We start from the raw sequence: 26084 nt of genomic DNA on the forward strand, positions 1-26084 counted from the left end.
GTCTCAGATGTATTATTCAGACTGCATATTAGAGGCACTAGTGGGGCCCAGTAAGAGGTTTATTGTTGCTAAATTGAAACAAACTGGTGTGAAGGAGGGATGAGGAAGAGGTCATAGACAGATGGGGAGAATTTACAGTATGTCCTCTCAATTTTCTAAAAATCTAATATTAAATCATTTATTCATCTCAATTTTGGCCCATTAAGGTACTTTTATTTTCTACTTTATTAAAGTATTTGTTAAATTATATGCAACCATAAATGCAAAGCTCTTTCCCTTTTAAAATGATGATATACAGTTAGGCAAATGACAAAGTTTCGACATATAACTGATTTTTATATTTTCAGAGTAATCCATTATGTCTCTGACATAGAATGTCTTTTCTTGTATTTTTTACAGAGTCCAATTTACTACTAGATCCATCGCAGTGCAGAAAAACGGAGTGACTGGATTACAGCAAGTATAGACATCATTTTTGGAGGAGTTTATCTATAAAAGGGAGAGATATGTGGTGGTAGCTAGAGGGGTCAGAGAGGGAGACATTAATAGCATGTTTGTGGACTGATGGGAAAGAGCAATTCAGTGGGAAATGGAAATGGACGATGTAAGAGTGAGAACTGCAGGAGCGGTGACCGGGAGGAAGTGGGATCCAGGCATTGCATACGTTCCTGAAGCTTTATTTTTCCTTATAGCTGTCAAAGATACGTACTCCCCCTGGTTCCAAAGGATAATGTTCCATTTGCCTTGGGTATGGCTTTTTTTTTAATTTCAGGGCTGATTTCTGTTTCCGGTTTATTCATCTTTTCATGAGGAGGGTTTGGTTAGACACTGCATTTGCTGACAGAGTGTATCCTCCTCAGGTCTAAGGCCTTGGGATGGTTGATCTGCCCTAATCTAGTATTCTGATCCCTAGGAAACTTAAATATTTGTTTAAATTATGAAATGCATCATACACATAAAAGGATGTGTAAATAAGTTTATAAAGTATAAACAGACACCTAGGAAGCTCTCTGGCCTTGACTTCCATGCTGTAAGTAATGGGACTACCCACTGTGCCCCTCCATGTCCTCTCCTGTGCGCTGTGGTTTAGGAATTATAATACGGAGAAAGAAGGGCAGTTAGGATCAGAGAAAAGACAGGAAGGTTGATTTTTCTTTTGCTACGTAAGAAAATAGTACCCGAGGAGTAGAACAACTTCTGCTCCATTTTTTTTTCTGGTTGATATAGATACTGCATCTAAAAAACAAGGGTATGTTGTGTCTGTCCACTTTATGCCAATTGTCTGCGTAAGCATGCTCTTAATCCAGATTAATATGACCAGAATTCAGTAGAAATTCTGCTTTGATGCTTGCAAATGACCAGGTGATGGATGTTAATCCTTGCTTTTCAGAATTGTTTTGAAATAGAAACTCCATTTCCAGTACAGTGAATCTACTGAGTCTCTCTCTGTGCTGCTTCTAGTATTTGTAAAATGAGAAAGTAAGGGGAAAGTCATAGCGGAGGTTTACATTTAGTTACTTGTAGCGTCCATTGTGCCAACATAGAAAATAAAGCTAAGACCAGGAAAATGTAGCGTGAGGATGAAAGGAGTATCTGGGACATCCAACCAAGAGTGTGTACTGGCCTCCAGACAGGAGAAAGCACAAAGCGTGCTCTCTCGGAGAAAAGCTCGTTTTCTATAGGAAAACCTATAGGAAAACCTATAGGAAAACCTATAGGAAAACCTATAGGAAAACTGCTAAGGAGATCATACGGTAACTAGACTTTTAATTCTAAATTTAAAAATTCTTATCAGATTTGTTTTGTTCAAAATTATTTGAACCAGTTAAGAAAAAGGAAAATTGCCTCTTTCACATCATTCTAAATGTTAGGTCAAAATCTGCAAGACGTGCTTACAAAACTTTTTAATTAAGTCACTGATATATTTGTATTTTGTCTTGTCTAGTTTTCATTTTGGTAACATCAAAATAGAAACAGGAGACAACTGAAAGTCAAGTACAGAAATATTTTAGCGACCATGGACCCTTCTAGGGGCCACTATGAAAAATAAGAATCTATTTCCAATAGTACTTTTCACAAAGTATGTGTTGTTTCAACGCAAATGGCTAAAGATAAAGTAGACATACCACACTTGATTACTTGACAGAAGTAATCAAGAGGATAGGAAATAGGTGTACGTTTAACAATTATAGAAATTCAGAAAAGACGACTCCAGATACAAATTCAGTGTCTTTGTTGTTGTCTATTTCTTTTAGGCAGAATTCTTCTCAAAAGATGTCTTATGGCAAGATTTCGTTCTTTTTCATGACAGAGTAATATTCCACTGTTATAAATGTACCACATTTTCTTTATCCAGTTGTCTATTGATGGGTACTGAGGTTGCTTCCATATGGGTATTGTAAATAATGCTGTGGTAAACATAAGGGTGCATATATCTTTCAAATTAGAAATTTGGATTTTTTTAAAAATAAATATCCAGAAGTGGAATTGCTGGGTCATGTTAGCTCTATTTTTAATTTTTTGAGAAACCGCCACACTATTTTCCATAGTGGCTACACCCATTTACATTCCCACCAGTAGTACATGAGGGTTACCTTTTCTGAATATCCTCAACACTCATTTGTTGATTTATTGATATTCTGATAGGTGTGAGGTGATATCTCCTTGTGGTTTTAATTTGCATTTCCCTGATGAGTAGTGATGTTGAGCATCTTTTCATATATTTATTGGCCATCTGTATGTCCTCTTTGGAGAAATTCCTTTTTAGGTCCTCTGCCCATTTTTAAATTTGGATGGTTTGGATTTTTTTTTTTTTTTTTTTGGTATTAAGTTGTATGAGTTCCTTATATCTTTTGGATATTAACCCTTTATTAGATATATCATTGGTAAATATATTTTCCCATTCAGATTTTTTGTTTTGTTGCTAGTTTCTTTTGCTGTGCAAAAACTTTTAAGTGATCCATTTTCATTCTTTTGCATGTATCTGTCCAGTTTTCCCAATACCTTTTATTGAAAAGACTGTCTTTACTCCACTGTATATTCTTGCCTCTGTTATTTTTATGCACATGGGTTTATTTCTGCGCTCTCTATTCTGTTCCACTTATCTACATGCCTGTTGTAAAGTCAGTAAAAATAAAGACAGTCATGTTTATATAAATATGAAAAATAATTAAGTTTGCTTTTATAAATAATACTCCCATAATTCTGATATGTTGCTTCCAGAGACGGGTGTGGACATGTGGAATGTTGAGACTTCTGGTTGTTACTGAAGTAGATACCCACCTTTTGCTTAATATTTTTGTTTTTTAAAATGTCTCATTTGAACAAAACTAAATGTATCACAGTTATTATTCAAATTTGACATATGAATTAAAACTTATTTGTCTAAGTCCATATGAAATTTGACATATTAAGTTTAATGTTAAAATGTATCTGGCCTCTACACATTGCTTTACCATTTTTTCCTCTCGCTTTCTACCCATTCATGAACACCTACTTTTAATAATTATTTACAATATTTCTCACCCAGTAATAGAATTTAGTTATGTATTAATCATTAACCAACCTTAACTACTGTGATTCAGTTTGTGCAGCTAGAAGACTGTGCCAGCAAGTTGTGATTTCCTAGTAACCTGAGCTGGGAAGGGGACTCACAGAACATAGCAGGGTAATAAAAAGTGACATATTGGTGTCACATCGGAGATTATCTTTTTCCAAACTCACTTAGCCTTTTTATGTATAAAGACATACAGGTGTTTTTTTTTCAAACTTGACTGTGCAAGAAATGCCCATTTTATTGTCTCTGAATGAAGCCGAGCCCACTTCAAGCCCCACCTGTGTGGTGGGTGGGGAGGTAAGTGTGCCATCCTGGTGTTTCGCGCCCTCTCGCAGAACGACCATGTCAAGGTCCTCATGCAGAGAGAGCATTCAGAGAAGTCTCCCGTCCACACCAGTTACCATGACTACTGTCCAAACCACCATGGTCCTTTGTCATCAGGATACTCTGCGGCACGTTTGGGGATAGGAATCTGGCTGGGAGCCCCCGCGGCTGGGATCCAGCTCTTCTGCGTGTACCACACATGCTCCCTTCTCAGGTTTAACCATCCCACAGAGGCGCCCCATGGAGAAAGGCGCAGGTCTCCATCTCTTAGGAAACCCACGGCCTTTCATCCCTTTGCAAAGTATTGAATAATCTTCTTGTCTCTTTGGCTCTGTCACTTCGGCTTCTCTTTTACCTGCTAAAGGCCTCTGTTTGTCTTTCCCCTCAACTCACAACCTAATGCCCTCCTTAAAATGAAACCTTCCAAGGAATGTTGTCTCCAGGGGATCTGGCACCGAAACCCTCCTGAGGTAAGGGAACCCAAAGACTTGTCCACCTTCCTTGAACCAGGAGTGGGTAAAACCAGGAGAGCAAAACTCAAATGAGTATCACAATAGATTCTCCTGTATAATATTTGACACATGGAATACTTAACATGATGATGATGTTATAAAGGAATAGGAAAGTTCTTTATTTCTTTACGTGTATTGAAAGTTTTAAAAATATCTTTGTCATTCCCTAATGTGTTGTCATATAAATTTGATATCAATATTATCATCAGCCATAGAGTAAACCTTTCAAGTGAACAAAGTCAGCCCACCCTTCATCTCCTTTTCTCAATTCTGATCTTGCAGCAGGCATAGGAGAGAGGCCCGAGTTCTTCCTCTAAGCCATGGAGGGCAGCAGTGGACATTTCTTCCATAGATAGAGTGGTGGTTTCTAACCTGCATCCCCAAAGAGGACAAGATGCAGGAGGGAAAGTGAGACCAAATGTGCAGTGTTCCAGGGCCCCCAGCCCCATTTCAATCATGCCGGTTGTGTCTTTTCACCGTCTTTATGAATTAAATTCCAGGTAAATTTCTTTTGGATGAAGGATTTCATTGTTTTAAAATTTTGGAAGTCATTGAAGGATCTATACAAGTATATGCCTACAACATTTGAAATTTTGAGTTAAAGGTCTTCCTTTCTCAATAGTGTAATTCTGTAGTATAGAAATGAAACTGCCCGTTAAAAATCATTTACATGTGAAAATCCCCAAATGACAGCCCAAATTTGGGGGATAGTATGATTTATTGAGACTCTCAGTTGTTCTGGGAAAGGGATATCCATCATGGAGGGTTGTTGATACAAACCTTGCTGCTTGCTATACTGAAATTGTGGGTTCTCAGTCAGTTGCCATCGCTTATCTGTTCAATATACAGAACAAAGTAGTTCACAGATGCATTAAGGCGCGCCAACCCAAGTACTGAACCATGTTCTCACTTAGTCAGAACTTAAAAATTTAACTCTTTTTTGATACTATTTTGGGGTTATACTAATCATATACGTTTATATCTAACTACTGGTTCTTTTTGAGTAATTAAAATTACTCAACTTTAATAATACTCATTATTTGGAAGGTTTTATTTATTTTTTATTTTTTGGAAGGTTTTAGAATTCAAATCAGATAACAGTACCTAAAAATACTTTTTAAATGGTTAACTTTATTATTTTATGTCTAGCCCAGCTAAATAACATGTAAGCTATAACATTCATTAGAATTAGTTTCCATGAGACAAGTTTAAATTAAATACTCGTATTAAATATTTTATAATGACATTTTTATTTTAGATACTAATTTTTGCATTAGTGAAAAACAGCTGAGTAAAACTATTTCAGTGTCATTTTTAGTGATCTGTATAATGTAGCTTTCAGAACAGAGTTCCTTTTCTTACTACTCTGCTACTATTACCCTACTACATAAGAATATATAGTGTCTATAATGCAGTCTATATATTATCATTTCTATTAGTATCGAATACTAAAATTAGAATATTCAAGTTTAGAGATGGTTTTTTCATTAGAAAAATCCGTGCGGTCAATGCGAGAACTGGGACTTCCAACCTTGCTCAGCCAGGACTTCCTACAAAAAATAAACAAAAATTAGCATGTAAAGTATACATAGACTAGCTAAAATGATCCCACAATGGGAGTTTATATGCAAAAGTAACTCAGTAAAAGTAATGAAAAATATAAATTTTTCAAAATTTTAATAAATTTTAGAGAACATAAAGTATCAGAATACCATCAAATTTAATATATAATTAAATATGGACAAAGAAAAGCTAATAAATTAAGCACAGTCAACCACTGAGATCTCATATTGAGGTTATTTCCCCCCTTTTAAAATATCCAAGGCCAGGTCAAACCCTCCCTGGAATTAGCTACAACAATCAAGATTTAACTATAAGACTTCGAACAAAGACCACTAGGGGGTACACCAAGGAAGCATAACAAAATGCGGAGACAAAGAAACAGGACAAAATTGTCAATGGAAGATATAGAGTTCAGAACCACACTTTTAAGGTCTCTCAAGAACTGTTTAGAAGCTGTCGATAAACTTAATGAGATCTACACGAAAACTAATAAGACCCTCGATCTTATATTGGGGAACCAACTAGAAATTAAGCACACACGGTCTGAAATAACGAATATTATACAGACGCCCGACAGCAGACCAAAGGAGCGCAAGAATCAAGTCAATGATTTGAACTGCGAGGAAGCAAAAAACATCCAACCAGAAAAGCAAAATGAAAAAAGAATCCAAAAATGCGAGGATGGTGTAAGGAGCCTCTGGGACAGCTTCAAGCGTACCAACATCAGAATTATAGGGGTGCCAGAAGATGAGAGAGAGCAAGATATTGAAAACCTATTTGAAGAAATAATGACAGAAAACTTCCCCCACCTGGTGAAAGAAATGGACTTACAGGTCCAAGAAGCGCGGAGAACCCCAAACAAAAGGAATCCAAAGAGGACCACACCAAGACACATCATAATTAAAATGCCAAGAGCAAAAGATAAAGAGAGAATCTTAAAAACAGCAAGAGAAAGAAACTCAGTTACCTACAAGGGAATACCCATACGACTGTCAGCTGATTTCTCAACAGAAACTTTGCAGGCCAGAAGGGAGTGGCAAGAAATATTCAAAGTGATGAATAGCAAGAACCTACAACCAAGATTACTTTATCCAGCAAAGCTATCATTCAGAATTGAAGGTCAGATAAAGAGCTTCACAGATAAGGAAAAGCTAAAGGAGTTCATCACCACTAAACCAGGATTATATGAAATGCTGAAAGGTATCCTTTAAGAAGAGGAAGAGGAAGAAAAAGGTAAAGATACAAATTATGAACAACAAATATGCATCTATCAACAAGTGAATCTAAGAATCAAGTGAATTAATAATCTGATGAACAGAATGAACTGTTGATTATAATAGAATCAGGGACATAGAAAGGGAATGGACTGACTATTCTTGGGGGGGAAAGGGGTGTGGGAGATGTGGGAAGAGACTGGACAAAAATCGTTCACCTATGGATGAGGACAGTGGGTGGGGAGTGAGGGCGGAGGGTGGGGCGGGAACTGGGAGGAGGGGAGATATGGGGGGAAAAAAAAGAGGAACAAATGTAATAATCTGAACAATAAAGATTTAATTAAAAAAAAAAAAGACTAGAAAAAAAAAATATCCAAGGCCATTACTACCTAGCTGTTGAGCTATACACAAGAGTTAAAGTGTTTTTTCTCATTACCCAGCACATGGTAGGTGACATATCAACACTAATAAAAGAGAAAAATGGTAATTGGCGTACAAGCTACCCTTTTCATTGGCTAATCAGGGCTATATGCAAATTAACTGCCAACTGAGATGGCAGTTAACTGCCAACAAGATGGCGGTTAATTTGCATATGTAGGCACAATGCAGGGAGGCCAAAGGGAAAGCAGGAAGAAGCCCCCTGCCACTGACAGTGATCGGAAACCCAGGGGGGAGCTAAGAGCTGGGGGGCAGGGCAAAGGCGGCCCTGGGGCCGCCTTTGCCTGCCCCCCAGCCATGATCGGAGAATCAGGTGCCTTTTCCACCCTGGCCAGTGATAGCAGGAAGTAGGGGTGGAGCCAGCGATGGGAGCTGGACACGGTCGAAGCTGGCAGTCCCAGGAGCTAGGGGTCCCTTGCCTGGGCCTAAAGCGAAGCCCACGATCGTGGGGCCGCTGCAGCTGTGGGTCCCTGCTGCCCGGGCCGAACGCCTAGGCCAGAGGCATCAGGCCTGGGCAAGGGGCCGATCCTGCGATTGGAGGGTGATGGGGGTCAAAGCCTGAGGGCTCCCAGTATGTGAGAGGGGGCAGGCTGGGGTGAGGGACACTCCCCCCCCACACACACCCAGTGCACGGGGATCAGCGGAGCCGCGAGGCCTCCCGGCACCGGCATCAGTGTGACAGGGGGCAGTGCCCAAACCCCCTGAACCCCCTGATTGCCCTGCGGCTCTGTGTGCGACAGGGGGCGGGGCCACAACCTCTCTATCCGCCCTGCTCTGTTCGGGACAGGGGAAGGCGCTCCAACCCCCTGATCAGCCCTGCTCTGTGCCTGATAGGGGGGAGCTCCCCAACCCCCTGATCGCTCTGCGGCTCTGTGTGTGACAGGGTGCAGTGCCCCAACCCCCTGATCGGCCCTGCTCTGTGTGTGACAGGGTGTGGTGCCCCAACCCCCTCCCCCCCGCCCCCCCCAACGGGTCCTGCTCTGTGTGTGACGGGGTAGAGCCATAACCTCCCCTTCGGCCCTGCCCTGAGTGTGAGAGTGGCGGCACCCCAACCCCTCTGATGGGCTCTGCTCTGTGAGTGACAGGGGCCAGCGCCCCAACCCCCTGATTGGCCCTGCTCTGTGCGTGACGGGGTTGCGCCGCAACCTCCCCATCCACCCTGCCTTGAGTGTGACAGGGGGCGGTGCCCCAACCCCCCAATCGGCCCTACCCTGAGCGTGACTGAGGGTGGCATCGCAACCTCCTGATCCTCCCTGCTCTGTGCATGACATGGGGCGGTGCCCCAACTCCCCAAATGGCCCTGCTCTGAGCCCAACCAGGGGCTGCACCTAGGGATTGGGCCTGCCCTCTGCCACCCGGCAGCAGGTCTAAGCCAGCAGGTCCTTATCTCCCGAGGGGTCCCAGACTGGGAGAGGGCACAGGCCAGGCTGAGGGACCCCCCCCTCCCTCCCCGAGTGCACAAATTTTTGTGCACCGGGCCTCTAGTATATATATATAAACATATATATAGGGGAGGGAGTGGAGGAAAGTGAAGGAAGATAGGAGAATGGATAAAAGAATAAATGTGATTTTCCATGAACATTAAAATTAGATGAACATTGTTTCTTATCCAAAAACCATCTCTTACCATATGTATTAGCAAACCATATATATTAAAGGGCCAAGTTAAATGTGAAATTAGCGATATCCTTGTCTAATTTATGCATTGTGTACTTACCCAAGATGCTTCCTATATAATTAAGGCTTATTGCAATGTAGTTGATACTCAGATACTACTGTTAATAGGTAGAAAGTTTCTAGTAAATTCTTAATAATTAGTTGGGATGACAGAGTGAGTGGGACTGCAGGTTAATAATATGAGGCCACTTATCCCAGCTTTTGTAAAAACATTCCATGACTTTCCTCATATCCCCAAAATTCTTTCAGGTTGTGAAACTAGAGCTGTGTACAGCTGAGAATAGCATATTAACATCTCATATAACCATGCATTTAAAATATTTTCTAGGATCAAGTTGTCTGATTAGCTGAAAATTACTGCTAGGTAAGAGAAGATTTCTAATGCTCCAAATTGCCATTGTGCTATGTAACATTTTCTTTGGTTCTTATCTGTGACAGTTTTACTGGGAAAGGTGACTTTTCTTCTTTTTCAGAAGCTAAGCCATGAGCACAGTAGCACATTTTATTTTCTTCAATTCATTTAATTGAAATCTTAAAATGGAAATTGCATGTGTCTAAGAATAAAATTTAGTTATTATGAAAAGGAGCTGATAACTTCAATTTTACAAGTCCAGCCTCCTCTTGAAACCTTCTAGAAAAGAAAAGCCAGAAATAATAGAAGCTAACATTTATTGTGCATTGACTGATCAGCAGTATGCTAAGTTCTATACATATTCCATTTCCTTTAGTCCACCCATGGTATTAGGGTTATTTGTTTTAAAAACTAGTTGGATAGTTGTCATCTCCTGAAATGGAGAGGCTGTGAGAAGAGAAGATTTGGGGGAAGAGTGGGAGTTCAGTTTTGGAATGGAAGTCTGAGATGTCTTTTAGCTGAATGAGATGTTGAGTATGCAATTGGATCTATGAGTCTGACCGGAGAAGATAAAATTTGGAATTTGTCTGCAAATAGAATTGAAAGCCATAAGATTGGATGGGATCGCCAAGAAAATGAATGAGTAGAAAAAGGAAGCAGCCTGAGGACTGCACCTTAGTTTTGCTCAGTGGTAAGAGCTCAGGAAGAACCACCCAGTGAGGTAGGAGAAAAGCTGGGAGAGCATCGTGTCCTGAGAGTCAAATGAAGCATCTGGGAACAGTGAATCATGAGGTGGGTCAATGCTGCTTGCAGGTCAAGTAAGATGAAGACTGAGAATTGACCACTGCATTTAGCAACCCAGAGGTCACTGATTGCCTTGACCAGAGCAGTTTTGGTGGATTGAAAGCCATATTTGAATGGGCTCAAGAGAATGAAGAGAGGAAATGGAACCAGTAATGGATAAAGGGCATAGGGGCTGCAATGGACTAATCCATCTGAGCAGATAACTCAATGTATTTAACTAGTTGAGAGCCTGTCTACCTACCTATATGCAGCTGGTCTTTGACATCACCAAAGCTTCACCAGTCAGACCTATGACCAAGGCGGAATCTATGCCACTGTTGGGGGCAGAATGGTCGTGCTGTTAGGTGATTCAGCCCCACTTACACTGTGTGTGTTTGTGTGCATGTGCTCATGTCACTTGGTGCTATGGCTCCACACTTGCCACCCCTGGTGCTAGGAACCACCTTGCCTGACCTGCCTACTCACTTTGGTATTCTGGTCACCAGTCACTTGGCAAGCCCTAGGACCCCAATCTCATGTGCTGCTCTTAACGGGTGTGGCTCAGGTCTAGAGAGGGCAGAACAGTTTTTCAAAGCAAAAAATAACGTCACAAATTTTCACATAAATTTAATTAGTGAGGACTGGATATATACACAAACAGTACCAGTTAATTCAATTGCATAAATATTTACGTAGCACTGAATGCAAGGCATATTCTGTATACTGGAGTACATACATAGATATTCAAAGTGGAGTTTCTTCCCTTGGCTACTTACAATCTATTAGAAGACTTTGGAGAATAATAAAAATAACTAATAATAAGGCAGGATGTGATTTTTATCTAAAGGGAGAGAGGATTTGGGGGGCTAACTTCTGGTCAGGGACATCTCTGTGATAGCAAAGGCATTTGAGCCAAGTTTTAAAGAAAATACTATTGAATTTTTCAAATCTTAGAAGGGAAATTCTAATTCAAGTATGACAGGAAACCAATAAACAGAGGAAGAATACTGATAACATTAACTAATTTAAAAAATGTAAAACTTGCCCTGATCGGTTTGGCTCAGTGGATAGAGCGTCGGCCTGGGGACTGAAGGGTCCCGGGTTTGATTCCAGTCAAGGGCATGCACCTTGGTTGCCGGCACATCCCCGTAGGGGGTGTGCAGGAGGCAGCTAATCGGTGTTTCTCTCTCATTGATGTTTCTGACTCTCTGTCCCTCTCCCTTCCTCTCTGTAAAAAATCAATAAAATATATATTTTTTAAAAAAAGTAAAACTTTTAAATGGTTTTTATTTAGATTTTGTGTTTTGCTTAATTCAGGTCCTGTATATTTCTTGTTAAGTTTATGCTTAGACATATTCTATTCTATTTTTCTTGCTGTTTTGTTTTGTTTTTTTAATATATATATTTTATTGATTTTTTTACAGAGAAGAAGGGAGAGGGATAGAGAGTTAGAAACATGGATCAGCTGCCTCCTGCATGCCCCCTACTGGGGATGTGCCGGCAACCAAGGTACATGCCCTTGACCAGAATCGAACCTGGGACCCTTCAGTCTGCAGGCTGACGCTCTATCCACTGAGCCAAACCGGTTAGAGCTTTCTTGCTATTTTGAACAAGATGCTTCTTAATCATAATGTTCTTAAACTGGTACATAAAGAAACTAGTGATCTCTTATATTGTAAACAGATGCCTTACTGAACTTCCCTGGTGATAAAAGTTTTTCTTTTCTTTGGGGTTCCTAGGTAAACCACTTTTTGTATTTTTCCTGAATTCATCCTGTCAGTCCGTTGGTATCACATTGACTAATTTCAAATTGTTCTTTATTTTAGGCCATCTAACCACATGTTGGCTATTTACATGCCTCCCAGAAAATTGCCACAGTAACTATGCAGAGAAAGAACATTAGCAGCATTCACCCAGCCCGGGGGCCAGCCCGCAGGGCCGTAATACACCACTCTGGCTCCAGCATGTTCTACCTATAGGTTTAGTGGACTCAATAAATATTGAATGGATGGCTGAATAGATGGGTGAATTAGACTTGCTCGGAAGAGACTGAGGTCTAGTATTTCTACTGTAAATCTGAATCTGCTTTGTCTGCATCTATCTTTCAGATATTTTTATTTAAGAAACATGACCCACTGACTGGCTTTAAAAGAACAATAAGAAAGCTCAACTAATAAAAATGAAAGAATAGCAATGTAAGTTGGAAAATTCTATTGACAGAAGTTTTATTACTTAATAACCATGTTCTCTCTTTAATATATTTTAAATGTTATGTAGAGATTTTAAAAATTGAACCAATTTTTAGAAAGTCTATTTTATTCCTTTCCCACTTGTACAGTAATAATATAAGAAGGACTTTCATTAAAGATGCATTTCTCACATGTGTGATGAGGATTCTCCACAGTTGCGAAAACAATATTTTAGAGCATGCTGAAGGACAGAGATATTGCATATATTACTTTTAAGTCCTTCAGGCCATCTTTGCATGAAAGAAATGAATAAAACACAGTGCTGATAAATGAAGGAAAAATGTACGCATTTAATAAATTAACTGTGCTGTGTTTTTCTGTTCCTATTCAGGCAGTCGCCAACTATATTGGCCCCTCAGGGCGCCCACAGCATTTTAATTCTCTGGTGCAGATGGCACACATTTAACTATCAAGTGCAGTAAGTGCCACTCATTTGTGGCCGTGGCAGTCGGCAGAGGCCAGCTGCGGCCTTCTAAAGTGCACTCAGGCTTCTGCCTCCCAGAGGCCCTTCTTAGACAGCCCCTATCTAAAAGGACCCCCCTCCCCAAACCTGTTGAGTGCATCATGGGCATGATCACATGCTGTAATTGCTATGTGTATGTATTCACTAGGTGCCCATTCCACGTTAGAATGTAAGTTCTAAGGCAGGGTTGGAGTCTTATTCACTATTTACCCCCTATATTTACCACTATGCCCAGTGATGGTGGGCACTCAATAATATATACTGAATGAATATTTGTCACCGGCCTGCCTGCTTCCAGACATGGAAAGAGGGAACGTTTCTACACAGTCCACACCAGAAAGGAACCCTGAGCACGACCTTTAACTCTGATCTCACCTCATATGAAACAAAACCCTTCTGTGTGTTTTTTTCACATTCTTTGAAAGGTAAAGAAATAGTTGCTGTTATTACAAAAAGTGATCATTTACTCATGACAATCCTCTACAAAATAACACAAGTAATAACTGTATTCATCCTCTTCAAGGAAGTTGGAGGCCTATAGATCTGACCTAACAACCTGAATATAAGAATATGAACCAAGTTTAGTCATAGAATTGGTTCATTTATTTTTGCCAGCCCCCAAATTTTACTGTATTTGTGCATGTCAGTTGACTCAGTATATAAACAATCGTGATAATGACTTCACCCAGAGTTCAGAGTGAGTATTACTCCACCAGAGGAGGCCCAGTCCGGCCCACAGACCCAGTCACGTGACATGCTGCCTGCTCAGTCAAGTTCAGTGCCCGGGTGGTTGTATATGCTCAGACATATTGTGGTTATTATCAAATACAAATCCTTAGACACTTTTCTTATTATCCCAAAGATGCACAAACACCTACTATTGTATTTGTTGTATTAATTCAGGATTTTTAAGCTTTTTAAAGAGAAGAATCCTTTCTTCCAACATAATCTTGGACAAAAGCTTAATGTTTATAGTGGAAGTGAATTGCTTCTCTGAAGTAAAGGAATGGTTGGGAGGTGGGGTGCAGAATCTCCCCAGCTGTACCTCGAGCACCTCTGGGGGATCCCAAAGGCTCTGAAAAGCTCAATTGGAAAACTGCCCTATTAGCCCATCAATGAGCAAGACTATCGGGAGTGGACTACATGGGGAATCCATCACATGTAGAAGTGGAAATCAACATAAGACTATCTTTTCTATAATTCAAGTCAGTTAGTGTCTCCTACAAAATGTAATAAGCTCCTGAGGCGATATAAAAATTCCATCTAATATTCTCTGAAACAAAGAGGTGAAATTAAAGCACTAGAAAGCCACTATTAATAATTCATAGCAGTTCTATTTCCTGGGACTAAAGTGGGGCAGCATAATCCTTTTGGACATCTCTGCAGTGGAGGTATAAATGTGGAGCAGAGCGAGAAGGCAGACAGTAGAATGAGAGCTAAAGAATAAAAGCTAATGTGGTGCATGCCAGAAAATACTCAGTTGCCTGCCCATTTCAAGCTTTCAAGCTAGCATTAATAATGGAAGGATAGCCCTAACCGGTTTGGCTCAGGGGATAGAGCGTCGGCCTGCAGACTCAAGGGTCCCAGGTTCAATTCTGGTCAAGGGCATGTAACTTGGTTGCGGGCACGTACCCAGTAGAAAGTGTGCAGGAGGCAGCTGATTGATGTTTCTAACTCTCTATCCCTCTCCCTTCCTCTCTGTAAAAAATCAATAAAATATATTTAAAAATAATAATGGAAGGATAGTACATAATATCTTTGCTATTCTACGTTCTTTAACAAGTTTTCTTATTCAGTTACATGTGGGCAAATATCCAAATAAGCATTTAATGGTATTTGGATATGATGTCTAAAATTTCTGTCAGATAATAGCCCACAATAAGTAAAGACTTCGGTGATTATCAGGGAATCACAGGACACCCATCACTAACCTGAGACCAGATTCCTCATCTTTAAAATGGGGATAATACTTCACTGCATTATTGAAAGGATTAAAGAGAATGTGTGTAAATTGCCTAAGGCAATGTCTGACACACAGTAGGCCCTTAATAGCAGTTATTACAGTGTAACTGTTCTCTGCCTTTGCCTGTGTTAGTGGGCACCCTGTTTTGCAGACTCTGTGACTCTTAATCAAAGTCACACACTTGTGGTGCAATGCCACTAGGAATACCTCTGGGCCTTCGCAGAGCTACTTCTTAGCTACAGTGGGAAATGGCATGTCATGAACCTTGAGCTGAGAGAGTCTAGAAGAGCTGCCTCCAGGCAGGAGTTATGCCCAGGATTCTGAGAACCAGCAACTGAGTCCAAGGGCTGGGGGGCAGAGAAGGGGAGAAGGATGACCGAAAGCTCTAGCTTCTCTGCCACACACCAGTTTCCAGACCAGCAAGGTGACAGATCCACTCTTCTTTACGCTTTATTTATGAAGTGGAAAGAAATTAGATGTTGGCACAGTGGTCATGTAAGTAGCCTCTAAGATCATTCTGCTTGGATATGAATCCAGCTACCACTTCTTAACTGATGGGCAAATTCCGTAAATTCAGAGCCTCATCTGTACAACAGAGATTATGCTGCCAACCTCATAGAGTTGTTATGAAGATTAAGTGAGATCATCTGTGTAAAGTGTTTAACACTATCTAGAAAATTGTAAACACTCAATAATTTTTAGTCCTTGTATCAGTCGGGGTGCAGGTAATGAAAGCCACCCTAGCTATTTTCAAATGGAATTCAACATAAGGAAGTAGGTCCTTACAAAATCCCTGGAAGCGCTGGGAGAACAGATTTATATTTATATTGGGCCTGTTGGAGCAACTCTGCAGATTGGCTGCTAAAGTACCAAACGTTAACATTGTGATTCTCACGCAAATATGATATGGGTCAAAGACTTTAATTTAGTGCATTAACTAATGAGGGAACCTAGAGGATGTTATGTCTGGTTCAGATTGTAAGTATGTATATATGTACGTATACACACACACACGTGTACATAACTGTATATAAAGACATACAATCAGGAATGCTAAACTCAACTTGCTAATAGATGCAGCACATCCATTAGAATCTGAAAGTTCCTGAGCATTCCCTAGACCAGTGGTTCTCAACCTTCCTAATGCCGCGACCCTTTAATACAGCTCCTCATGTTGTGGTGACCCCCAATTTCATTGTTACAAATTGAACATAATTAAAGCATAGTGATTAATCACAAAACAATATGTAATTATATATGTGTTTTCCAATGGTCTTAGGCGACCCCTGTGAAAGGGCCATTCGACCCCCAAAGGGGTCACGACCCACAGGTTGAGAACCGCTGCCCTAGACAATACCCAGAACCTCCCTGAACAACACCCTGTAATCTCTGTGTGTAAGCCTTAGACAATTTTTTTCTGATAGGCCCTCTCGGGGAACTGCTGGGAATCAGGAGGCTGCCACCCAGATCACTGCATTTATGAACATGCTACCCTAACTGCAGTCCAGGCAGCAGGAAGCCCTCACCAGACTTGTTGGCTCCACGTAATGTCTGCTAAATCCTCACGCCAACTAAATGGAGGACTCAAGCACTGCTGCTTCTCTCCCCACCTCAGTTCCCAATGTCACAGGAGGACTTCTGATTGATGAAGCCTAAATAGCATTTGAAGACTTTAGCTGCAAGGGAAATCAGGAAAACAGCTCCTAGCTCTCCAAAGTCTGCAGTGAAAGGAAGGTACCAGGAAGAGCTTGGAACAGAGGTTGAGCAAGGTAATACGCCACCATATCTACCACTGTCATTATTCACTTCGCCAGAACTTCTTGAAATTCTACACTATGGTATACAGAAGATTAGAAATGTTTTTTTTTGCTGGACTGTATCATAGCAACACCTTTATGGACTCTGTCAGATCTTGAGTTCTTTTCAGCATGAGAACAGAAATCCCAAGGAACACCACCCCTGAAGGGTCAGGTAGAAAAGGAGAAGCAGACAGAGCACAGGTGGAGAGAATGACCAGGGAAGAGGGAGAGGACCACGGAGTGAGGCACTGGGAAAACTAAGGACACAGTATTTTAAGGAGAGAGCAGTCAACTTCCAAATGCTGCTGAGACTCCAGTGAAATATGAACTAAAAAATGCTTTGCAGACCTTTGCAGGATCAACTTCAGTGGAGTGATGGGGGTGGGGGTGCCAGCCAGGTTAGAATGGTTTCAGGAGTGAGGGGACGTGGACAAACAGAGGCAGCATGAATAGATCAGTCTCTCTAGCTGTCTGACTCTGAAGCAGAGGAGAGACACTAAGAAGCTTTAAGGTTCTGTTCTTGGCAAGCCAAGCCCACCTCGATTCTGAATCCAATGCCTTCCAATATTTACGGGCACCTTGTCTCAGAAGAACAATATTTGAGGAAGATTGCTTTAAGGACACACAGTTTAAGATGTTTTCTATTCCAGATATGTTAAAATCTGCTCCCACAGGAAGCCAAATGAAAAAGAGTTGGCCAGACTCCCCTGTATTTTCCGCCCTCACCCTGACCTCTTCCACCTCCTTCCCAAATGCTCATAAGCAAATTGAGTTTTTGGGGTGATGCCATTAGCTGATAGAGGGCTACCAGATAGTTTAGAGCCAAAGTGTGTCCCACCCTGAGCAGAGGTCATTATTTTAGACTTTTTTAAAAAGCCCTGTTCCTGGCTCTGTTTTATCCCTCACCCTTGGGTGGTTGTTTTTAAATCCTTTTTCACTTTTAAATGCACCTCCTGTTACAGTTTTACGTATCCTTACAAATCACTTTAAATCCTCTTGGCAACAAAGACAGCTATAAACATATAAAGCTGTGAGGTTACTTTTTTTCCTTCTTGCTGATACTGTTTCTCTGATTTTATACACGAACTTATTGGGAAGAGGGATAAAAATGATTGGGAAGAGGGACAGAAATTTATTTATGGAGTTTTGCTTCACAACCGACTTTCCTAGACACTTTTTCCATTGCAGTGAGGCATGCATCACTCTGAGGTCATAAAAACATGTATCTTCAGGCTGCCATCCGGGCTACAGCTTTGAACTTGGGGACTAAGAGCTTTCAGACTGGACCACTCAGCTGAGCAACCCTGGGGCTCCGCTATGCTGCGGGTGGGGGGTGGGGGTGGGGGCGGGCAGCGCTTTTCTGTGGCTGCTGGGGGAGGAGGGTGGCGCCCAGGCCGGGCCAGGCTAGTGGAAGCAGGGCAGACAGGTGCATGCACAGGCTTTACAGACATTCATAAAGCATCTCTCTGACAGCCACTTTGAAAATAATTTGTACAGAATCAAAAGAATAATTTGAAGGCAGAATGCAGAGGTAACTAATGACACAAGAACCACTAGAAAAAAAAAGATTCGCCAGGTGGAAAATCCAAAGAAAATTTTTCAATGTGCCAAAGACTGTTGGGCTGTGTCTTAAAGGGGTCGTCTGTGAGGGAGCATCCTGCACTAGAGGTTGATAACCATGAAGGTGAGGCGTTCAGCGTGCCTTTACATATTTGACAAGAAGTCAAAATAGTCAAGGGGAAACTCCCCTTCCTGGGTATGTCTCAACGTTAGGGAAAGGGCTTATCTTTTCAACCTCCCAGGGTTTTTAAAAAATTACTCTTTTTAGCATCTCCTTTCCCCTAGGGAGGGTATTTTATCTTTGAATTCAGGCCTCAGTTCATAGAGAGGCTCACGAAAGGAGGTAAGAATGCCATTGTAATGTTTCAGTTCATACGTGGTCACCTGCAACTGGTACTTGAATATTATACTCTGAATTTTTTTCAGTGTTAATGTGTTATATTCTCATTAATTTCCATCTGTAATACAAATAGAGATTCAGAAAATAGCCATTTCTTATCAAAACGGTTTTCTTTTTGTACTCATAAAAACCCATGCCAGTTTATTTCCTTCTTTTATAAAAGCAGACAACAAAATAGAAGATGAAGAAAAAAGTATCTTTCTAATATTAATGATTTTTTGGCAGGTGGTTAAAAAAAAGTCATTGCTGAATCCCAATAAATGTGTTTCTGCCTATACTTTTAAAACAAAAATTGAGTGTACTGTTGTCACCCTAATAAAAATTTGAATAGTGTGTGCTTATTGACTGAATTAAAACTGTTGTTTTTCATAAAGAAATCTAATTTATTAACAGCTTGATGAATCTCAGACATAAAAAGGCATCATCCATATATTCAAATCGCCTGTTTAATGGGAAGTGACAAAGTGAAAGGGAAGGATTAAAGGCTGAAAGGAAGAAGAGAAAAAGATTTCACTGAAGAGGTTAAGAAAAACTCTTCATAATTACAATATTGCATTCTAAGATATGCTCAATCTGATACCACTAATAAAATGATAAAAGAATTTCTAATCACCAGAATCAAAATGCAATTTAATTAATCATATTATGTTTCCCTCTTTTGAATTGAAAGCTACTTCAATAGTAGATAGATGGCTGCCATGTTTAGTTTTCCAAATGACTTTCCGATGAGGCAGCTCAAACAAACCAGAGTGATTGATATGCTTGCTTTTGAATAGAATTGAAAGTCTGAGGTCTCAAAAGTTACGATGACGAAGAAGTGAAAGCCAGAATATGGGTCCTACTATGGAAGAAACTGAACTCCTAATCTGAACGATATATGTACCCTTATGTTCACTGCAGCATTATTTACAATATTCAAGATATAGAAGCAACCCAACTGCCCATTGATAGATATTTGGATAAAGATGATGTGGTACATTTATACAGTGGAAAATTACTCGGCCATGAAAAAGAATGAACTCTTGCCATTTGCAAATACATGGATGGACCTAGATGGTATTATGCTAAGTGAAATAAGTCAGATACAAGAAGAAAAATACCATATGGTTTCACTTACATGTGGAATCTAAAAAAAACAAAAACAAAAAACAAAATAAATCAACAGACAAAACAGAAACACACTCATAGATGCAGAGAACAAAGTAATGATTGCCAGATGGGAAGGGGTTGGGGAAATGGGTGAAAAGGTGAAGGGATTAAGAAATACAAATTTCCAGTTCTAAAAATAGCCATGGGAGCCCTGGCTGTGTAGCTCAGTTGGTTAGAGCATTGTCTCCATATACCAAGGTTGCAGGTTCGATCCCTGGTCAGGGCACATACAAGCAACCAATGCATGCATGTTTCTCTCTCTCTCTCCCTTCCTCCTCTCTAAAAAATAAAAAAATTTAAATAGTCATAAGGATGTAGAGTACAACATAGGGAATATAGTCAATAATATTGTAATAATTATGTGTGGTTTCAGATGGATACCAGACTTATCAGGATGAGCACTGTGTAAATTACGTAAATGTTTAATCACCATATACTACACCTGAAACTAATATAATGTACGTCAACTGTAATTGAAAAATTTTAAAGATTATATATTAAGAAAAAAAGATAGTCACCAGTCTAGTTTTCTTATCAACCAAATGCTTGCTTCCAGTGGTCGCACTGGGAGTGACTAGCTCAGTGTAGTTGATCAGTCACTTGATTTGGTCTGTTAATAAGAAAGTATTTATTCAGTGCTTTTTCTTAAACATTCATAGGGTTATATGGTGGGAAACTAAGACCAAATCAAGCAAGACTGTGCTCCAGCTCAGAATTAGTTCCTTGAAAGCTGACCACAAACAGGGTGACCTGCTTACTATGGAAGAAGATAAAGGCTGGAGCTAGCAGAGGACACAAAGGAGGATTGGGATAGGGGTTGGGAATTGTCTGAAAATGTTAATACTGATTTTTAGTTCCTCGTCATCCCTGATGGTAGAATTTGTTGGTAACTTATTGTTTTATTTATAGCCCCTCATCCCCTCCCTCAACATGGGAGTTGTATTCTGTGATTTGGAAAATTTGGATATTCTTCTGTTCTTTCATAAGAGACTTTGATTTACCAATTAAGTCAAACTTTTGAGGCAAGAGTACTCAAATTAACATAAATTTTATTTCCAAGAGAACTGGGGTCTCCTAGGTAATGAATTATGAATAAAACAAATAGCAAGTCACTTTAGCTCCTGTGTGGGACATAGGATGAAAATACATAGTAATTAAGCTTGCAAATTATGTTGTTTGCTTCATTCATTCTAAAGAAGACAATAATTAGATGGTGGGATATAATTATTATTTTGAAAACTCTTTCTTATTCAAACAAATTTCATTGAATTTGTGTAATGGGGGAAAGAAGTAGAACCTGGTAAAACATTTTAAATAAACATCTAAGTTCTGTATTACCTCAATCTATATTTAACTCCTTAGAAAATGACTCCACAATCAAGATCTTCCTGGTTCTCTCACCAGGTGTTACAACACTCTCATTTATAAGAATATGGCTTTGACTTTGGCTTTTCAATTTTGCTTCATGATACCAGAGCCTAGAATTAACTTCCACATCACAAAATACTGAGCACAAGGGTTTCCCCAAACTCCAGCTCTGGTGATGTCTGTCACATGATGCCTCTTCTACCCTGATTCCAAGAAGAAGGCAAGTCTTAATCAAGTGAAGTTTGGTCCGGCCCCTGACATCAGCCTGTCCGTATCTTTCCATCTTTAGGCTAATAACTGGCACCTCTCAGCCTACTGAGTGAGACATTGGTATCCACATAGCATATGACAGTGCCCAGTACATGTGCACTGTAGTAGCTCCAAGGACTTACTTTGTACGTGGTATTTAATTTGATAAACTGAATAAAATAAATTATCTAAACATGATCCAGCAATCCCATTTCTGGGTATTTCTATAAAAGGATTGAAATCATGATCTCCAAGAGATACCTGTACTTTCTTGTTCATTGCAGCACTATTGGCAGTGGAAACAACCAAAATGCCTATTTTTTTAAAAATATATTTTACTGATTTTTTACAGAGAGGAAGGGAGAGGGATAGAGAGTTAGAAACATCAATGAGAGAGAAACATCGATCAGCTGCCTCCTGCACACCTCCTACTGGGGATGTGCCTACAACCAAGGTACATGCCCTTGACCGGAATCGAACCTGGGACCCTTCAGTCCGCTCTATCCACTGAGCCAAACCGGTTAGGGCCCAAAATGCCTGTTGATAGATGAATTGACAAAGAAAATGTGACGTATATAGACTGGTGGTTGTCAGAAAATGAGGAGTTATTAATCAACAGGCATAAAGTTTCAGTAAAACAAGATTAATACTTTCTAGAGAGCTGTTGTACAACATAGTACCTATACAGTAGTCCGCCCCCCTTATCCATGGTTTTGCTTTCCTTGATTTCAGTTACCCGGGATTTCAGTTACCTTGGGTCAATTGCAGCCCGAAAATATTAAATAATTCCAGAAATAAACACTGTTCTGAGTAGCGTGATGAAATCTCTCTCCATCCTGCCCAGATCATTAGTGATCCCTGTCCAGCATATGTGCTCTACGTTCCCTGCCAGTTAGCCACTTAGTAGTCACCTCAGTTATCAAACCGACTATAACTGTGTCACAGTGCTTGTGTTCATGTAATCCTTTTTTTACTTAATAATGGCCACAAAGCACAAGAATAGCGATGCTGGCAATTCAAATATGCCAGAGAGAATCCATTAAGTGGAAAGATTAAAGTTCTTGACTTAATAAGGAAAGAAAAAACTTATGTGGAGGTTGCGAAGATCTATGGTAAGAACAAATCTACCCATGAAATGTCCAATAATTAAAAGTTGGTTACATAAGTTACCATATTTTCCATATGAAGGAATAATAGATAACCATTAAAATTATGAAGATTATTTTTTACTAATATATACAAGGTTTCTAATATGGTATTAAGTTTTTAAAAAAACAAGTTACAAAACAAGATGTGTAGTATGACCCCACTTTTGTAAGAAGATATATATATATATATATATATATATATATATATATATATATATGTATATATGTGTGTGTATATATATATATATTACATATGTGTGTATATATATATATATATAAATATTTGAAAGATGTGCATCAGAATGATAATAGTTATCTCCTGAAATGTGGGTAGTTTTTCTTTCCCTTTTTCTTTGCTATTTTCAAATGCCTCCAATATATATATATCAATTTTAAATTAATAAAAGATTATGAAATTGAGGAAATGCCTTTGGAAATAAAAACAAATTTTCTTTTTTGTTTCTGTTCGAAATAATGATCTGAACAGAGAGAAATATAAAATGTGGCTTTTGTGATCAAAGTCATTAGAATGAATGCTGAAATTTTATTAACGAATCTCTTGCTGGGAGGTAATGACACCCAGGGGTAAATTTATCTACTATTTTACCAACGGCATCAAGTCTTTTCAGTGGGTTTAGTAACTCCAGCATGGTAACGCAGAGCGATTTCCCCCACTGTGTATAAGTAACTTTATAATATTGAAAACTATTAGACTAACATATTTATCATGTACAATTCACAAAGGAGAATAGTAGCTAAAATACCTGAACTAACATTTAAGACACCAGACATTTTGAGTGGAAGACTCTTATGGATTAAAATAGGTTACTGGGTAGGATGGGAAGAGATCAACCAAAGAACTTGTATGCATATATGCAGTACCCATGGGCACAGTCAATAGGGTGGTGAAAGCCTGGGGAGGGGTGGGCTAGAAGGGGTCAATGGGGGGAGAAAAGGGGACATATGTAATACTTCCAACAATAAAGTTTAAAGAAATAATAATAACAAATGTCACAAAAAATAAAAAATAAAAGAAGCAGAAAAAATAAATAGGTTATTGGGGCTAAGGCTGGATGGTGAAGCATCATGTACAGCTTGCTAAGGATTTGGACTTTTCCTGTAAAGACACAGATCAAGTTGTATTTCAGAATGAAAATTCAAGGTGCCCATGGAGGACAGGTTAGAGGGAGTAAAAATTAAAAACAGAGTACATTTGTAATTGGGGCATTTGTAATAGTAATGTCTTTAAAGGAATTTTTCCTAACAAGGAAGAAAGGGTATTTAAAGAAAGCTATTTAAGTTTTAGCTTCGATTTTTTTTCTCCCCAAAAGGATATATGCTAGTAAATATAAAACCCATAACAACTATGTAAACTACTATAATATATACAGTATAGTCAGGGATATGCTTTTGCATTTTATGATTTGACTAAATATTAACTAAATAAAATATATTACATAAGAACTTATTTTGTCCTTAACAAATCGGCAAATCTAAGCAGAGCTTGGATATTTGTTATACAACAACACCAGCTGACATTCCAAGTTCACCTAAATGGAATTCACTTAATATCTTAGATTCTGTCCATCTGCTTAATCATTTTTTAGATTTTACTATTCCCTAGAAAGGGGACTGCTCAACCCAAGGCTGACCTGCACTCTGAGAGCTGTCAGTCTCTCCCTGTGGGAGCCCCGGGAAGCATCACCCTGGGGTGCAGAAAGAAAACACAAGGCTTCCTATCCATTCCTATCATATTCCAAGGTTTTAGGGAAAATGTTAAAAAAAAAATGGTTTTCTTTCCTGATCTAATACCAGAAGCTAGAAATAATCAAGCAGTACTAGCATCCTTTCAAAATTAAAAACTGTTGAAATCATATACTTGTGGGATTTCCACCTCTGTCAAATAGTCCCACAGAGCTAGTCCTGGGATTCCATGGTTGGGAGTGACACAGGGAGATACACGGCAGATAAGGAGATAAGGGTACCAAGAAGTGTGCTTGGATTTTGTTCACATTGTTCTGGCTCTCTAACTCATACAATCTAAGGGCTTATGTAAAATTTAACATGAATAAGTACCGAAGCGCAGCCCCAGGATCGTCATTCAGTACAGCGAGATCATTTTAACTCAGGGTCAGAATGAACTTTGTGGGAGTATTTACAAAGACTAAGGTTATTTAGGATAGGAGGTTTTTTTCTCCTTTCATATCTTTCCTTGTATAGAACTTTAAAGTAATATTAGGAAGCCTGAAACACAGTCTAGAGGATTCAGGACCATCTCAGTTCAGGTGCCATGACATCCTATATAACAAAGAGCTAATATGCTAATTAGACCATATGGCCGAATGACCTTCCGGATAGACCAGTGGGCGGGGCTGTGGGCTGCGAGGGCCTACTCTTGCATGATTTCCGTGCATTGGGCCTCTAGTTTACTATAACTGAGTCCTGTACTTTCTCTTGCAAACTAGAATGACATTGAGAACGTAAAAATGATCCACACTAAGGATAAGTTATTACCCAAATTTAATCAACAGGATGTGTTTCCTGTTCTGGGACAGGAAGGCTAAATGCTATCACAAAGTGGTCAAAAAAATTGGAAGTCAAGACACTGTGACTTTACTGTCTGTGTCTCTGGTTGAAACAACGTGGAGACTGGATTTACTTAAAGGATGCGGAAAGCACCACTGGCGGTCTATAATGTGGAAGCACAAAAACAGTTTGAATCCTTATGGCTTCCCCCAGCCAAGCTGCCTTTTACATAAAAACTTAGTTGGAAAAATTTGACATTCTAAGTTTAAGCAATTTTCAACAACAAAAAATAATGTTTAACTTCTCCATATTTTTCTTTACGTTTCAGGAAACAATAATTTTATAGTTTCAATATAATGCTGGTCTTTGTAGCCCTCAAGAGACAAAGCCAGACACTGGTGCATGCTGCAGGTTCCTGTTTTTATTCCAGAAACAACCTTTGTGACTATTGGCAGCGCAGGTCCTGCCTCCCTCCCACTTTGGCTGGGGATGGCGGAGGAGGCAGGAAGGCTGTAGGGATATCTGCTCGCAAGTTTTCAGGCATAAAGATTTAGAGCTGTTCGCTAATGACTTCAACGAGACTTTAAGTTCGAAATCAGTAACTACAAAAACCCATAGATTCTGTGCCTCCCGAGGGCTGTATACCTTCCTTTGGAGTTTTTATTTTTGGCAAAAAGAAAGAACACTACTAAATAATGCATAAGTAATTGTATTATATCTTCCAAGGGCACATTTAAAACACTGTTTAAATTACAGACAGGAACATAAGGTTTAGTAGTTCTCTCTATTGC

The 26084-nt window shown here is 39.6% G+C and overlaps 1 protein-coding gene across 9 annotated transcripts in view; it reads right to left on the reverse strand.

Annotated features, from left to right (window-relative positions):
* Nucleotides 1-5503: 5503 nt before the first annotated feature.
* The window catches only part of ACYP2 (acylphosphatase 2), a 182288-nt gene continuing 161707 nt past the window's right edge, over nt 5504-26084 (reverse strand). For all 9 annotated transcript variants that reach the window (XR_009447974.1, XM_059659831.1, XM_059659830.1 and 6 more), the window contains one exon: nt 5504-5942. Coding sequence is in view for 8 of the 9 variants with exons in the window: in XM_059659831.1 (XP_059515814.1) it covers nt 5828-5942 (115 nt within the window). In the remaining variant the exon portion in view is untranslated. The remainder of the gene's footprint in view (nt 5943-26084) is intronic.

This window comes from Myotis daubentonii, chromosome 12, assembly GCF_963259705.1.
Source record: "Myotis daubentonii chromosome 12, mMyoDau2.1, whole genome shotgun sequence".
Taxonomy (NCBI): domain Eukaryota; kingdom Metazoa; phylum Chordata; class Mammalia; order Chiroptera; family Vespertilionidae; genus Myotis; species Myotis daubentonii.